At 50.2% G+C, this 14,964-nt stretch overlaps 2 protein-coding genes across 2 annotated transcripts; both read right to left on the bottom strand.

The window, feature by feature from the left end:
* Window positions 1-423: 423 nt before the first annotated feature.
* GGS25DRAFT_534568 (uncharacterized protein) lies at window positions 424-9,073 on the bottom strand (the record flags this gene model as incomplete). The annotated part of the gene is made up of 11 exons (XM_049265784.1): window positions 424-1,863; window positions 1,918-6,433; window positions 6,492-6,642; window positions 6,702-7,491; window positions 7,546-7,631; window positions 7,703-7,773; window positions 7,831-7,921; window positions 7,976-8,318; window positions 8,373-8,641; window positions 8,708-8,852; window positions 8,909-9,073. 11 exons carry the CDS (start codon window positions 9,071-9,073, stop codon window positions 706-708), a joined length of 7,785 nt encoding a protein of 2,594 aa, XP_049112955.1. The 3' UTR covers window positions 424-705.
* A 3,326-nt stretch (window positions 9,074-12,399) lies between these two features.
* On the bottom strand, window positions 12,400-13,927 carry GGS25DRAFT_534562 (uncharacterized protein; the record flags this gene model as incomplete). The annotated part of the gene is made up of 5 exons (XM_049265783.1): window positions 12,400-12,906; window positions 12,987-13,372; window positions 13,434-13,541; window positions 13,597-13,616; window positions 13,702-13,927. 5 exons carry the CDS (start codon window positions 13,925-13,927, stop codon window positions 12,411-12,413), a joined length of 1,236 nt encoding a protein of 411 aa, XP_049112954.1. The 3' UTR covers window positions 12,400-12,410.
* Between the last annotated feature and the right edge of the window lie 1,037 nt (window positions 13,928-14,964).

Below are 14,964 nucleotides of genomic sequence, written 5' to 3'. Positions count from 1 at the left end.
GAGAATTGGACTCGTCACTAGGAACGACTATATAGTATGTTACTGTATGTATATAATATATACAAACCAAACTCCCTGCCTTTAGACACAATGACTGGCCGCGTCATGAAACTGATAACAGCTGTATCTAGGCTTACCAGGGACTTTCACTACATGTCTACTACATACCTAGGGTGGATGAGAATGGCATCACATAGACTTTGGCCCACGTGACCTCTTCTTAGGACCAAGTTTAACTCCGTAGACCAATCAGGATGGAGCATAGTTGATCAACTTTCCCAATTGGGTAGCTCAGACCTATGGAGAGCGCCAGTCATGTGACCCAGGGGGTTTTGCGTCGCACAAGAAATAGGGGCTACGTTCCTTATTATCGTTATCGGAACTTCGAAAAAGCTCGAGAGCAATTCCGAGGTTTGGAATACACTCACCTAGGAAGACTAGGTACGGTCTTAATAATCATCATCATATCTCATTTCCGTGCTATAGATACCTAGGTACTATGGGTAACAAAGTTGAAAAAAAGAAAAGAAAAGAAAAATATCCAAACCTTGCCTACCTATGAAAAATTCAACCCAACCAGTTCCAACCCCCACGATCGGCCATGAAACTTCCGAAACGTGAAATTTCCAAAACGTTGAATGGGTATAACCAAACCCGTCCATCTAAGTCCATACATTGCCCCTATCTAACCTCCTTCTCCACCTCCTATTGACTCTTTCCAACCGTGCTCTTCGCCACTATCAGGTCTCCTATAGCCGAGACCGGCACATTGCCCATTATGTCGAACACAGCCACGCTAGCCTGGAAGTCTCTACTTATCCAGTTGCGCAGCTCGACCGCCATCAAGGAGTCAACGCCGTAACTAGAAAGCGGCTTGTTGAGCTCAACGTCGTCGGGCGAGATGGACATGGAGCGCGCCAATTTCTGCGCCAGGGCTTTGATCACGATCTGGATCCGCTCGCCGCTGTCCGTCACCTCCCTGAATGTCGCCGCCAGGTCTACGGTCGCGTCCTTGGACGCCACCTTGGCTTCGCCGACTACGTGTGAGAATGGCGCGTATAGAGGCTTGGTAAGCATCGGCGGCGGGGTTTGCCCCTTGACGAGGAAGTCCGCTGGCGTGCGCACGCCGAGCAGGATCTGGCTGCCGGATTGCGAGGGGAGCGGCTCTGAGGGGTCGCACTGCACGCTCAGCAGCGCGAGCAGCTCCTTGCCGTCAATTTTCTGCATGTCGTCCCATTCTTTTCTCTGGCGCTGGTACGCCTGTGTCTCCGCCACGATGCCGATGTTGCGCATCCACCCGATGTCGATCGACGTGCCCTTGTAGCCATGCGCGACGCGGTAGCGCGCGAGCGCATCCTGGAACGAGCAGCCGCCGGCATAGTTCGACTGTGCCAGGGCGCCGTTGACGCCGTTGAGCGAAGACAGGAGGATGAAGAAGTCGAGGTTCTTGGGAAGCAGCTCGTGCAGGTTTATGGACGAGAGCACCTTCGACTTCATCGTGAGCTCCCACTGCGCGTACGTCATGTTGTTGAACACGGCGTCCTGGAGCACCATGGCGGCGTTGATGCAGCCCTTGATCGGAGGCATTGTGATGGAGCATTCTTCGAGGACCTTGCCGAGGGACTCGGGCGAGGATACGTCGCATTCGGGTGCTACGATACTCACGTCGCGTCTGGCCAGCTTGGATATGACTTCAGCCATAACGGATTTCGAGCCACCGGATCGTGATGGCACGATGAGGTGCTTGGCACCCCTATCCACCATCCATTCCAGGATTGCACGGCCAAGGCCACCTGATCCTCCGGCAACGATGTAAGACGCATTTGAATCGAACGTCCAAGGTCGCCGTTCCAGGAGCAGTTGCTGAATTGAATTAGTCTTCTGTCCTGATAATATTAGATCATTGAAAGCACTTACCGGGACTACATCGGAGCGTTCGATGTTGATGATGGCACGGCCTACACTATTCTCTTCCTGCAGGAAGCGGAACGCCTGGTCGGCCTTTGATACGGGATAAGCTTGCAGCGGGGCAGGATGTTGAATAGCACCAGCATCCAACAGAGTCATTGTGGAATGCAGGAGTTCGGCAGTTAGGCGTGGGTTTTGTAGGATAACATATCGCAAGTCGACAGATGCGTAGCTGACATTTCTGGCAAAGCCGGCCATGGGTAGGGACGAATTGGCCTTGATGTCATCGACGCCGAGTTCCACAAAACGCCCGAAGGGAGCCATGCACTCCCAAGTTGCACGCAGACTGTCTCCCGACAGAGAGTTCATGACCACATCGATGCCGTACCCGTTAGTAACACGGAGTATGCCTTGAGCAAACGAGGTGTTTTTGCTGCTGAAGATATGGTCGCTGGGGATTCCAAAGGTGTCCGTGAGGAATTGCCTCTTCTCGTCAGACCCAACAGTCGCGAATACTTCAGCACCTCGCATCTTCGCGATCCAGAGCGCCATTTGGCCTGTGCTGTCAGCAGCCGAGTGAATCAACACCTTGTCATCGCTGCGAACGCGGGCGATTTCGATCAGGGAATAGAAAGCCGTCATGCCAGGGACTAGAACCGAAGCCGCAGCCTCGAAGGACAGATTGTCGGGGATCTTATGTACCGCATGGTCTAAGGCGCGAGGATGCGTTCGCATGCAGTCGATGGAGACCATGCAGACTCTGTCTCCTAGCTTGATATCGCTATCACAGTCAGGGCCCACCCTCGTCACGACACCCGCGCAGTCAATTCCGAATTCGTTCTCTTCCAAACGACCCAGTGCAGCGAGCACGTCTCGGGAGTCGACGCCCCACGACTTAGCCTCGATCTCAACTTCGTGCGGAAGAAGATCATTCTGACTGGCGACATCTTCTACAAGCTGGAACGAGTCCAAAGCCCCAGCCTCGCCAATGGAAAACTTCAGCGCGGGTCCCTTCGCGATAGGCTTCTGCTGCAGCTGCGGGTAGAGCAGACTTCGCAGCTGCTCGTTTCCAGAAACGTCTTCCGCCATTCTCCCAGTGGTCAGCAGACCGTTGCGGATGACATACTCCAGCTCCTCGGTCTGTGCCTCGAAGGCCGCTTTGTGGGCTTTGGCGATGTACTGCGCGTAGCCTGCCTGTGTGTCTTCCTGGGACTCGATGGCAAGCGTGACGATGTGCTTGTCGCTCTCCTCGCGCCGGATGGAGCGCAAGAACCCGTCCATGATGCCGTACTGTGCGTACATGCTGTCCTTGAAGATCCTCAGCGTAACCCAGAGTAGGTTCTTGACTCGCTTCAGGAATTCCTGGAGGAGTTGGAACTTCTCGTTGGACAGCGTCGCGAGGAACGGCCTGACCATCTCGGCAATGCAGATTACCGTGTCGTCCTCAGAGAAATCTGCTGTGGCAAAGTGATCGAGGGAAACGACCCGAGCCTGCCCGTCAGTCGACTTCGTAATGGTGTAGTGGATCAAGTTGGCCAGCTCGTTCTGCTGCTCTGACTGCTGATCGACCACTACAACAAGCCCTGGTTTCCCAGGAGCTGGGGCTTCGGCTACTTCCGCGGCTTTCGATACGATAATACTGAAGATGTGGCAAGCTTCGCTTTGGTAATCCCTCAGGACAAGGTCGTTGCCGCGGAACCCTGACCACTTCAAGACATCGTCCCACTGCTTCTCGGGTATCGCGGGCGACAGGCCTCGCCATTCTTCCCTACGACCCCACCATCCAGGCACCAGGCCGAACGTGAAGTTCGTGACAACATCATGGGGCGCAATAACTTCCAGCAGCAAGAGGTGGCCTGTCGGCTTCAGTGTCGTGCGCACGTTCCTCATCGTGGCCAGTAGATCCTCCGTGGCATGGAGCACACTTCCGGCAATGATCAAGTCGTAGGATCCGGGCTCAAAGCCCTGGCTCGCCGCGCTGCGCTTCATATCGAACGTCTTGAACGTCATGCGCTCCTTGAACTCGTGCCACCTCGCCGTGGCCTTCTCGAAGAACGCGGGCGACACGTCGGTGTAGGTGTACTCCGCGAACTTGAGCGCCCCACTCTGCTGCTCGAGCTGCTTCAGCGCCGCCAGGACCCGCGACGTGAAGCCGCCGGTGCCGGCGCCGACCTCGAGGATGCGCAGCCCGGGGTTCTCGTGCGTCGCGAGGTCGAGGAACTTGACCATCCGGTCGTCGCACACGTGCGCGAACATGTCCGCGTAGAACACGTCGGCGAGGTTCGCGTCGAAGATGACCTCGAGCGGGTCGATCTCGCCCGTGAGAATGTTCATGAGCTGGCGCACGACAGTCGTGTGCAGCTTCCACGGCGGGTGGATCGCTTCGATCTCCTTGAGCAGGACCTCGAGCTCCTTCTCGCTTATGTCGTCGGTTACCCGTTCCTTGGGCTGCAGGGAGACGTGCTGCTCGAGCCATTCGATCTGCTTCTTTTGGGAGTCCGGGACCTTGTTGCGGTTTTCGCCGGAAAGGAGTTTGAGGGTCTTGGCGGCGACCTTGTCTAGCACAAAGCACAGCTTCTGGTGGTGGTTGAGCATGATGTTCTCGTCTCGAGTGAAGACATTCGCGTCGACTAGATCTCCTAGGTATTGTGGTTCCAGCAAGCTTAGTTGTGGTTTCCAGTCGATGCTGTGCAATAGCTTCTTAGCACTCTTGTTGCTGTCAGCCTTTCTGGATACGGCAGCAGTCGTGAATTTTCTTATCGTGCACAAGACTGATCCATCATCTGCCACGGCGTGTATGGCACCATGGTCACTTTCTTTGCCCCCCTTGATGTTTGCATTGGCAAGATATCGAACGGAAGATGTTTGGGGCTGTTGCCACCCAGATGCGGAGAACCAGCCACCCACCAAGCGAACGGGAACGTTCGTGGCATTGGACAAAGAAAGTCCTAGGGTGGTGCTGACTCGCAAAACGTGCAGAGCAGAGTCTAGGACCACGGGGTGAACGAGGCTAGTGGTCTTCCATTTGGTCATATCAACACGGGCGACAGTGTTCGATTTACCGTCCCATTGGATATTCTCGACGACTTGGAACGCCTCTCCGTATCCGAGACCGCAGTCCGCAGCATCCTCATAAAATACTTGGGAATCCACTGGCCTAGTGCATGCTTTTTGTGTCTCGACGAACTGGTTGTAGATCTTTGTATGAGCCAACTGCCGCTCTGCCTGGACGTCAGTTTGAGCGGCGTCTTCGTATTCAACCTGGATGCTAGCACTGAAGCATTCGGTCCACCGGTTATCATAGTATCCGTATATCGAAATATCCGACCACGTCGATTCTTTCTCATAGGGTCTCTTGACTGGCCGCAGGTGCAGCATGGTTTCTGTCCTGTCCTCCCACGCTTCTTTAACAACGATAGGGTTGAGGAAGTTAGCCTCCTTGACAAAGTAGCCGGAGATTGTGCGGTTTTCAGGGCACTGCTCCCGCACCGCTTCCATCGCCATGACCAGCATGCCAGCAGCCGGGAAAAGGATAGTGCCGCTGATAACGTGGTCGCCAATCCATGGTGTGCTCTCGACGCTGAGGAAGTTCCGCCACCTGGGCTCGAGGGGGTTCCAGTCGAAGAACCGAGCCCCTAAGGACTCGCCCTTAACAGACTCGCGCAGCCTGAAGTCGCGACTTAGACGAGACTCGGCCCAATATATCTTCGAGTGATCGAAGGGGTACTTGGGGCAGTCGACTAAGAAACGACGGGGTCCTTGGCTAGAAGTCTGCTGGTTTCCTGCTGGCACCGAAACTGCGTGTCCGTGGCAGAATAGTTGCCCAAGGAGTTCCAACGTGGTTTGTACCGCGGAGTGGGACCGGTGTAGCACGTAACTATACCGAATCTGCTGCTTCTTATTTCCGGCCTTCGCCAAAGTATCCTGGACTGGTCTTCGCAGCGCCGGATGGGGTCCAACCTCGATAAGGTCAGTGATCGCTCCCATTCCTACCTTTAGAGTCGAAGTTTTCTGCGTGAGGACATGGACGGCGTCGGCGAATCGGACGGGCGACACCATGTTGTCGACCCAGTACTGGGGGGTTGCTAGCGCCGCTGGCTGAACCCGTCGGCCCGTAACTGATGAGACCATCGGGATTGATGACCTGGCACTGCCATCAAGAGAGCCCATTTGGGTCTTGTACTCGTCGGCGATCTTTTTCATGGAGGGCGAGTGGTACGCCACGCCCGTCTTGAGTTTTTGGGCGAAGATGCCATCCTTATCGAGCTGCTCCTTGGCGATGTCAATGGCGCCCTCGTCACCGGAGAGTGTGCAGTTAAGTGGGCTGTTGATGCAAGCGACATTGATCTTGGCCGCGACGTTGGCACTGATGTTTTCTAAGTATCCCTTGACCTCTTCCTCTGCAAGATTCACAGACATCATGGCCTCAGGGGTTTCGCTGGAAGCCCTGAGCTTGGCAGCCAGCTGCCCCCTGAAGTAGGATATCTTACAAGCCGCTAGGAGTGATAGTGCACCGATTGAATAGCTTTGAGAGTAAGTCAGTAAAGGACGGATAGAGTGAGCTTGCAAAAGGGGTTGCTTACGCTGCTGCAATTTCTCCCGATGAGTGGCCCACAACAGCCTTTGGAACGACCCCAAAGCTTCTTAGCAGTTCAATCAACCCAATCTGAACGGCCGTTGAAAGGGGCTGGCTGTATTCGGGGCGATCAATATTCTCCTTGTTGTAGAGTTCATCTGTCGAGAATTGTTAGCTGTGACCGGCTTATATCGCGAACCAATAGCCCGCAACGTACCGAATATCGACCATGTGCATCCCAGGATAGTGTATATCTCGTCAATCCGTCGTAGCGTGGTCTCGAAAAGCGGGTATTCGAGAAGGTCTGCGCCCATCTTCGCGTATTGCGCTCCCTGGCCCGTGAACACGAAGGCTATACCGGCCTCTGTCGAACTTCGGATTGGCTTAACGACTGGAAGGCTTGATTCCTGAGTTTGAGATCCGCTGGGGACAATCGCGAATGCTCGCCATAGCATGTGGCTTCTTCTGGTGGCTAACGTGTATGCTAGATCATCGAGTTTGGTTGGTGCCGGTAGAACCTGCTCCTTGTAGAAGCTCTGATACCCCTCGATCACACGCTTGAGAGCCTTCTCGTCTGCTGCAGACCAAACCAGTAGTTTCGACGTAGATTCTTGATGGTGTCCGTTTTTCTGGGCGACTGTGTTGCCATTACCGTTGGAGCCCCCATTAGTCGCTTGAGCTGTTCCGTTGGAGTCTCCATTTGTCTTAGTTGCTCCATTCGACTGAACGTGGCCGTTAGTATGTCCATTAGTATGGCCATTCCCATTCGAATTAGAATTTCCATTGGTATGAGAGGAGCCATTAGTGTTGTGAGTCCCATTAGAGATAGACAAGCCATTCGTCTTCTTCAGGACAGTAGTGCAGTGATTTCCGGTCAGTCCCCGTTCTTGTAGGTAGTGGAATGCGTCATCCAGAATGACATGCACGTTTGTGCCACCAAATCCGAATGAGTTTACTGATGCACGACGTAGGCCTTCACATGGCCATGGAACATTCTCACTTGGGATCTAACACTTTGTCAGTCACTCTGGCAAGTCAAGTCTTGATAAATTATCACCTACTCTGGTATTGTAGAAGTCCACGTCAAGCTTAGGGTTCACCTTCTCAAAATTTGCATTAGCTGGGATGATACCCTTTTCAAGTATCACTGGGTACATCACAAAGGTTAGCATATTGTCAACAGAGAAGTTAAACCGTAGGGATGAGCCAGACACTTACATATAGACTTGACGACGCCAGCCAAACCGCTACTTCCTTCAAGATGGCCGATATTTGTTTTTACGGAGCCGCTTCAAGATATCATGTTAGATTCTTTGCCGATTGGGGATATATAGGGGCAGACGTACACATAGAGGGGATCTTCTGCCGAACGACTCGTCCTAAAAACCCTACCTATGGCTTTCATCTCTATCGGATCACCAACCGGCGTTCCAGTTCCTATGCTCAGTCATTAGCATGAGTTCGAATTGGAGTTAACTCAGTTCTACGCACCATGTGCCTCGAAGTAACGGGTCACATCGAGAGGTAAGTTTGCCTTCTTGTAGACTTGTCGAATCAAGTCTTCCTGTGCTTGAGGACTTGGCTGTGTCAGCCCGGGTGTGTGGCCATCTTGGTTTGAGCTCGTAGATCTGATCACTGCTCTGATCATGTCCCCATCGCGCACAGCGTCTGACAGGGGCTTGATAACGAGGGCGACGACACCTTCTCCGCGAGCGTAACCATTTGCACGGTGGTCGAAACTATAGCATTTGCTATCAGCAGACAAGAAGTTCAACGATGACAGCAGTTGATATATCGTAGGTCCTAGGATCAGGTTGGATCCGGTAACGATAGCCTGGGGTAACTATCAGCGAGATGGCTAGCTTATGGATCGAATGTGTCTACTTACAGACGATGCTTCTCCAGTGTGCAATGCCTGGCAAGCAAGGTCAAGGGCGAGCAAGCTGCTTGAGCATGCTGAGTCTACGTGGATACTTGGGCCGTGTAAGTCGAAGTACCAGCTGACACGGTTAGGTAGAATAGAGGCGAATGTTCCCGTTACTGCTAGACGAGGTACGTTATCGGGGTCTTGCGCAACCATCCGCTTGTAGTCATCTGTCATAGAGGCAGAAAACACTCCACAGCGTGAACCCCTGAGTTGGTCGACTGGTATTCCGGCTGAACAAAATTGGTTAGCATTGCAATGTACGTAGTAAGCCTGGCTCTATGTTCAAAGCTACTCACCATTTTCAAAAGCGTGATAAGATGCTTCAAGAGTCCATCTTTGCATGGGGTCCATAGAAGCCGCCTCCTTTGCGGTAACAGAGAAAAACGGGGCATCAAATGCTCCTGGGTCTTCCGTTATGAAATGTCCTCCCCGGCAATGGATCTATGATGTATTAGGCGTTAGCTTCAATGCAGGAGGAGGGTGTAAGCACTATGTACCTTGTTCTCGCCGCTAGCCTCATGCGAACCATTCTTGATACGTGATTCGGGCCAGTCGGTCATGAGATTTTTCCGGTTCTCGAGGACCTCCCAAAAGCTGGAGATGTCATTGACATCTTGGGGAAGCTTGAAGGAGAGTCCTACAACGGCTATGTCGTCATTCATAGTTGGTATAGTGTGGGCTGAAACAAGGCGTTAAGGGGTATAATTCAAAGAAAAATCAATATCTAGTAACAATACGATAAAAGCAAATACTGCCTATTAGTCTTCGGCATGGGCATATACCATTTAGCTGCAGAACACGGTCACCCACAAGCAGGAGAAGATGTATTTCATTGCGTCAAAACTGTCCTGAGGTGGGAGGAGGGGGGGGTTAAAGGCCATCTTTAAGAGAGACTAGACTCTGATTCTACTTGTAGCTTGCCGACACGTCTGGGCCCACTCCTATAGTCCCCTATAGCACGCAACCCTAACGACGCATACCCGCTCAAGCACATGAACGGGTCCCAGCAGTATCGACGATGACCATAGAGCATCGTGCATTTTCCAAGTCTGACGATAGGAAGTAGTGTGTTAGCTGTGGCCGACTTCATGGTTAGTACCTAGTAGTCACCTTGCACCTAGGATCAGCAACTATTACTAGGATGTTAGTGATAGAAAGCATCCAACCATGAAATAAGAGACCAGACCCAAAAGACAATAACGGCTGATCTAGCGCTAGCATTCGAAAACAGTCCTGACCCATATGCCGATAGAAGCTATCCACGTGTTTAGGGTGTCGTGTATCCTCCCGTGCCTCCACCCCCAACTCACCGTACTCCTGGTAGCTTCGGCCAACATGACGATACTGACGATGCTGATGGCGATAACTAAGACTTAGCCTTTACTGCATAGTACGAAACGGGCTGCTACCGAAGGGCAAAATATGTAAGCGCCCGATGCAGGTACGTCTATGAGGCACTTGAGCTAGAGAGAGGCTCCCACAAAAGGGTTGCATTGTTTCGGGAATTTACCACGTCCTAGGTACGCTACCGACCCGAGCGTGAAACTCATAGGTAGTCTGAGATATCCTATCCGTCTGTCCCGACACAGCTTTGAAAGATTCGTGGGATATTCGACGGATTCTGATACCCAATATACCCCCCCCCCCCCCCCCCCCCCCTCTCTCTCTCCACCAAAAACACCCCATATGTGTAAACGGGAAGCACGCGTCTGTGTCCTACAAGATTCACATAACACATATGTAGGATGCAGAGACGGGTAAGGGTGACATCTTCCCTGTCCACTGTAGTTATATGTGGTGCGTTATGTGTATGTGTAGAATATATATGCGGGTTATGGGTCGAGAGTCAGTTTTTCGGTACGGCAATTTCGAATCCAGAGCACGAGACAGAAACAATGGAACTCCTCTCTCCTCCTGTCTGTTCTTACATACGATTATAGCACTGTTTAAGCTTCGCAGAGAAGCATGCTTGCGGGCAGTGCGGCAGGGTACCGTACAATTATGGGACGAGGTGGGAAAAGCTACGGTAGGTGGTGTACGTGAAGTGATCCCAGGATCCTGTATGGCGGCCCACCCGGGTACCAGGTAACCATGTCCATAATGTTCATAATAGTTCCAAGAAAGACGAGAGATGGTTGAACATCGAACTAGCCAAGCCTGTCTAGGTACTGGCCATTCCAAACTAGAGGGGAGACCATGCATGATGCATCGAATCCTTGCCCTATATCTTCTTCAACCGCTAAAATTTACGTGGGCAGGTAATAGTCCAGAGGTTCATCAGGAACGTGGGGTAGGTAACGATTAGCTGGTAAGGGTAATATCACCGACTTCGCTGATCCATTGATACCAGCGGGAAATGAGATGGAGCCTGGCTGCATGGGGCTGTTCTCATAAATTCGTGATGCCCCTCCGCAGCATAGCATTGCCGGAGGGGCGACTAAATCCTGGTCCAGTTTTTCTACGGAGTACGATCTGATCCAGACGTTGAAGAGGGCGGTACAAATACCGAGGGACTTGATCGTTATCAAGCCTCACACATGCTTAATTCCATTCCTAGCTACCTACCTACCTATATACATACATACATACATACATACATGGAAGAGATATTGCTTTGTATGTATGTGTGCGGCATCAATTCATGTGAAAATAGGTATCAGTTCGGCACTTGCAAGGTTCTGATCAAAGTGGGATATTTTGACGACAGTACTAGGTAGCTGACGAAGACGATGACTACGACACCAATTTCCCTCCCTGGCTGGGGCAAAATCGTTCGGCGTTTTTTGACCCCCTGGACTTTAGGTTCCCGCATTAAGTTACTGGGTAGCTAGCAGCGAAGTAGATATCTAACCGGCTACCAAGCACATAGTCAATATACTAAATAGGTACCTACTTGGTAGTTATCAACCTAGGTAGACAAATTTCAAGGGTCTAGGTGATAGGATTATTTTTGTATCGATTCTTCCGAGTTGTATGTACTATGTATCAAAGCTTGGACAGAACTTGCCAGTCGAGACTAAGGTACAAGTAGATATAAAGAAGTTATTCTGGATTACGTGATCGTTAAGAACGAACCCGAGTTTAGACTTGAAGCGATCCACGTATGAATCCTTCGGTAATGGACATCATTACCACCTCTAGCCGGATATTTTACTCGGTCATTATGTATGTTACAGTAACATTGCTTCGACCCCGAGCAAAGACTTGGGTCTGTTATAAATCACGTGGCTCACGTGGCTCACGCTGTTTACCTGTTTGGTAGTATCTACATAGTATTGTCTTGTGTGCTTGGTACCGAGGTGTGGGAGAATGCGAGGCTTATATGTATGATGGTTGAGTTGACGTTGCCTATAGTCGTCTTACGTGAGATCTTTCTTCAGTGGCTCGGTTCCGTTCCGGTAATGGGACCCCCTTGCAAGGACAGTCAGCCCCCCATCTTGCTATGTACCTTCGGTACCTACCAAGGTAGGTAAATACTGTGCCTATCATAGGCAGGCGTAATAAAAATAGGAAATAAGCTTGAGGATTGAAAAAGCACGGGCTGTCGCGATCCCGCCCCCTGAGGTATTGTAGGTAGGTACCGACTTGGTCCCTAGGTATTTTGAGGGCCGTCCCGAGACATTACCAGCAACCTTTATATTGACACATGTCACATGGGCCTACCCGTGTAAGAGGTACCCATTCACACTAGTTACAAGTAAATGTGAATTGAGACTTGCATCATTCATCGTCGTCGTCTTCAACACGCAAGAAAATAAAATACTTGTAGCAATGATCTTAACATAGCTGGAACATAAGCCTAGTTCAACTCTACATAGTTACTAGGTGCATAATAGATACACAAAAAAGTCTGAAATTTTCGTTATACATGATAGGCTATCGTCCTTGCTTGACGCCTGACTGATATCCAAACCCCTATTATTAGTAAAATACACTCCCGGGGAAAAGAAATGAAACCCCTAAGCTTCCGCAGACTATCCGCGAGTGATGGCTTAGTAATCACACATTAGTTTCCTTGTTCCAGGCAGCATTGGGATTCAGAACATCCTCGTCGACATCCTTTGCATATTCCTCCTTGATTGTGACTCGAGTAGTGCGGAGGATGCCTTGTTCAGCATGGCCATTCTCGAATCGAAGTTGTTCTGTCGACTCTGATGTTTTGATGTTTCTCATCTCCACGCCGTATTCTCCGTATTCGCCAAGCTTGCGGTACGTGCTCGCCGGATTGGTGCTTGAAGATATGGGGAGCTTGCTGGCGGTGCCCTTCGATGTGGTGTTCGTCAATCCAACAACTGATCTCATCGCCTTCTTCATCTTTCGAAGAATACCGTGATCCTTGAGAATCTTGGGCGTAGACGGCAAGCATGCAATAACAAATCCGCATGTCATCTCTGCGGTGGCCCAGAAGATGACAGGGCCGAAGGTCGAGGTTTGATCCGGTTGGTGGGCATATGTAAGCGTTACGGCTAATCGAAATCCAGCGGATATACAAGCACTATGGACCAAACGAATTAGCAAATGCTTTTATGATATCCAGGATCCAGGCGATAGAATCGAGCCTTATTTGTCACTTACAGTATACCTAGGGAGAAGAAGACTGAAACACCCAATCTCTTCCTGAACGACATCTGCAACCTCCAGATGGGCCTCTGAGGGAGAATCAAGATGACGATATCGGTGCAGAGATGAACACAAGCGGCTCCGATATCGATGTTGAGCTTGTTGAAGCAATGGCCCTTGAGGGTGATATTCCAGATCTTTTCGTACGGGATGCACACGAAACACAGAGCAAATACAATTCCGATCATGGCCATGATTTGCACAGTTATCACGATGTAGCACGCCCACATAAATGCATTGCGTGTGCCCCTAGGGACAAACATTCGAGACCATTCTATCAGGATGGATATTTTGAGCAGCGGCAGAGTAATGGAATAGAAAACGCCTGCATAGTGAATGTACTTGAGATTCCAAGTTAGTGAACATGGTCGATTAACTGGAATTGTTGGCTGTGACGCTTACTAAAACAGTCGCTATCATGTCCCGGAGATGGAGGTCCCATTGGTGAACGAAGTAACCGGGAGTCTTAGACAAAAGGAATGAATAGACAATCCAGCCAAGGTAATTCGCCTAGAAATCGAGGTTAACAGATGCACCAATGATGGGCGGCACAGCTATGACTGACATATGCAACGACTATCAGATCTAGAAACAGATGAATTAGCAGCCAGTCAAAAGTAAAAAACATGCAAGACAAATAAATGGCTTCCATAAGGGGTGTAAGACATACAGTCCTCGATTTTGAGTTGCTTGAATAGGAATACTCTCGCATAGGCACGAATTAAGAGACACACGGTAGAGATGGCGACACACGCGGATAGGACGCCATGAGCCAGAGCATTGTTATTCGGCGGGTTGTCAAACTGGGGAATGACTCCTTCGGGTGGTGCAAGAGCAGGACCATCCAGTATGGCCTCCTGCTCTTGAGGCGATAGGTATGGAATCAACTCTGCCATTGTTACTTGTCACAAGAGTATATGCTTGGATGAAGATTATTCACCCCATTTTCGGCCGATAGCAATATATTATGTAGGTTTCTTCTTACATATGTACAAGGTGCGGAATAAAGGGATAAGGGGAAAAAAAGAATACTATGATACCATAGGCAAGGATTTACAAACATCATTATAAAGTTACTTCGCTTCGGAGGATGGCAAACATCAAAACTAGCCCCTGCCGAATACAATGTTGGCAGGGAAGCCTCTGCATAGATTGTCCCTTAAGACGACGTAAGCTAACAGACAAAGCTCGACTCGATCGCCTATCACGATATGTCAAATTCGATCCCTCGGCACTTGTACATGGGGAAAGGTTATCAAAATTAGGTACCTAGTTGCGTATATTTTGTCAATTTCGTATATCAAGACGTCGAGATAGTATGCCAAACCTGTAGATCTGCCGTAGCTTGAAGTAAATCTATAGTTCGTGAACTAGCTAAGAGAAATGTCACCGTAGGAAGATTTCTGACCGAAGGAGAAATGGAAATGATACTCAATGTAGGTTTGACATATCAGTTTAGCTTAAACCCATTGCCAAGGGTCTATCGTTCACGAAGATACTGTAGCAATTGTTACACTTCTATGCCTATTATGGCATCCGTCGTGAATGTAAGGTAGTAAGATAATCCATTCCAGCAGAACTCGCCCTTCGCAATTAGGTTCCTGTCAAAGCCTATAACATGGACAATCATCACCTAATCCAGGCAACTTTTCAGACTATTCACGTATGCGTTCGTTGGTGTTACAAGATAGTCCCTTAGTATGGCAAATCTTTACTACATGCTCGGTACCTACCGAGGGAGGTATTAACCTACCTAGGCAAGTAGCGGAGTGCTAAAAGATTTCTGTAGTTCAAGTTCCCGACAATTCCGAGGCTGTATCTATTTAATTACTGATAACCTACCTATTCCCTTATTCTTTGAAGGCTTTGTGTCTGTGCATTTATGTACTTTGTAAGTGATAACTAGTTATCAGACATAACAGTAATTCATTGA

The sequence above is a fragment of the Hypoxylon fragiforme genome (genome assembly GCF_022984875.1).
Source record: "Hypoxylon fragiforme strain CBS 206.31 chromosome Unknown GGS25scaffold_9, whole genome shotgun sequence".
NCBI classification, from domain to species: domain Eukaryota; kingdom Fungi; phylum Ascomycota; class Sordariomycetes; order Xylariales; family Hypoxylaceae; genus Hypoxylon; species Hypoxylon fragiforme.
This window is presented reverse-complemented; position numbering and strand designations above follow the sequence as displayed.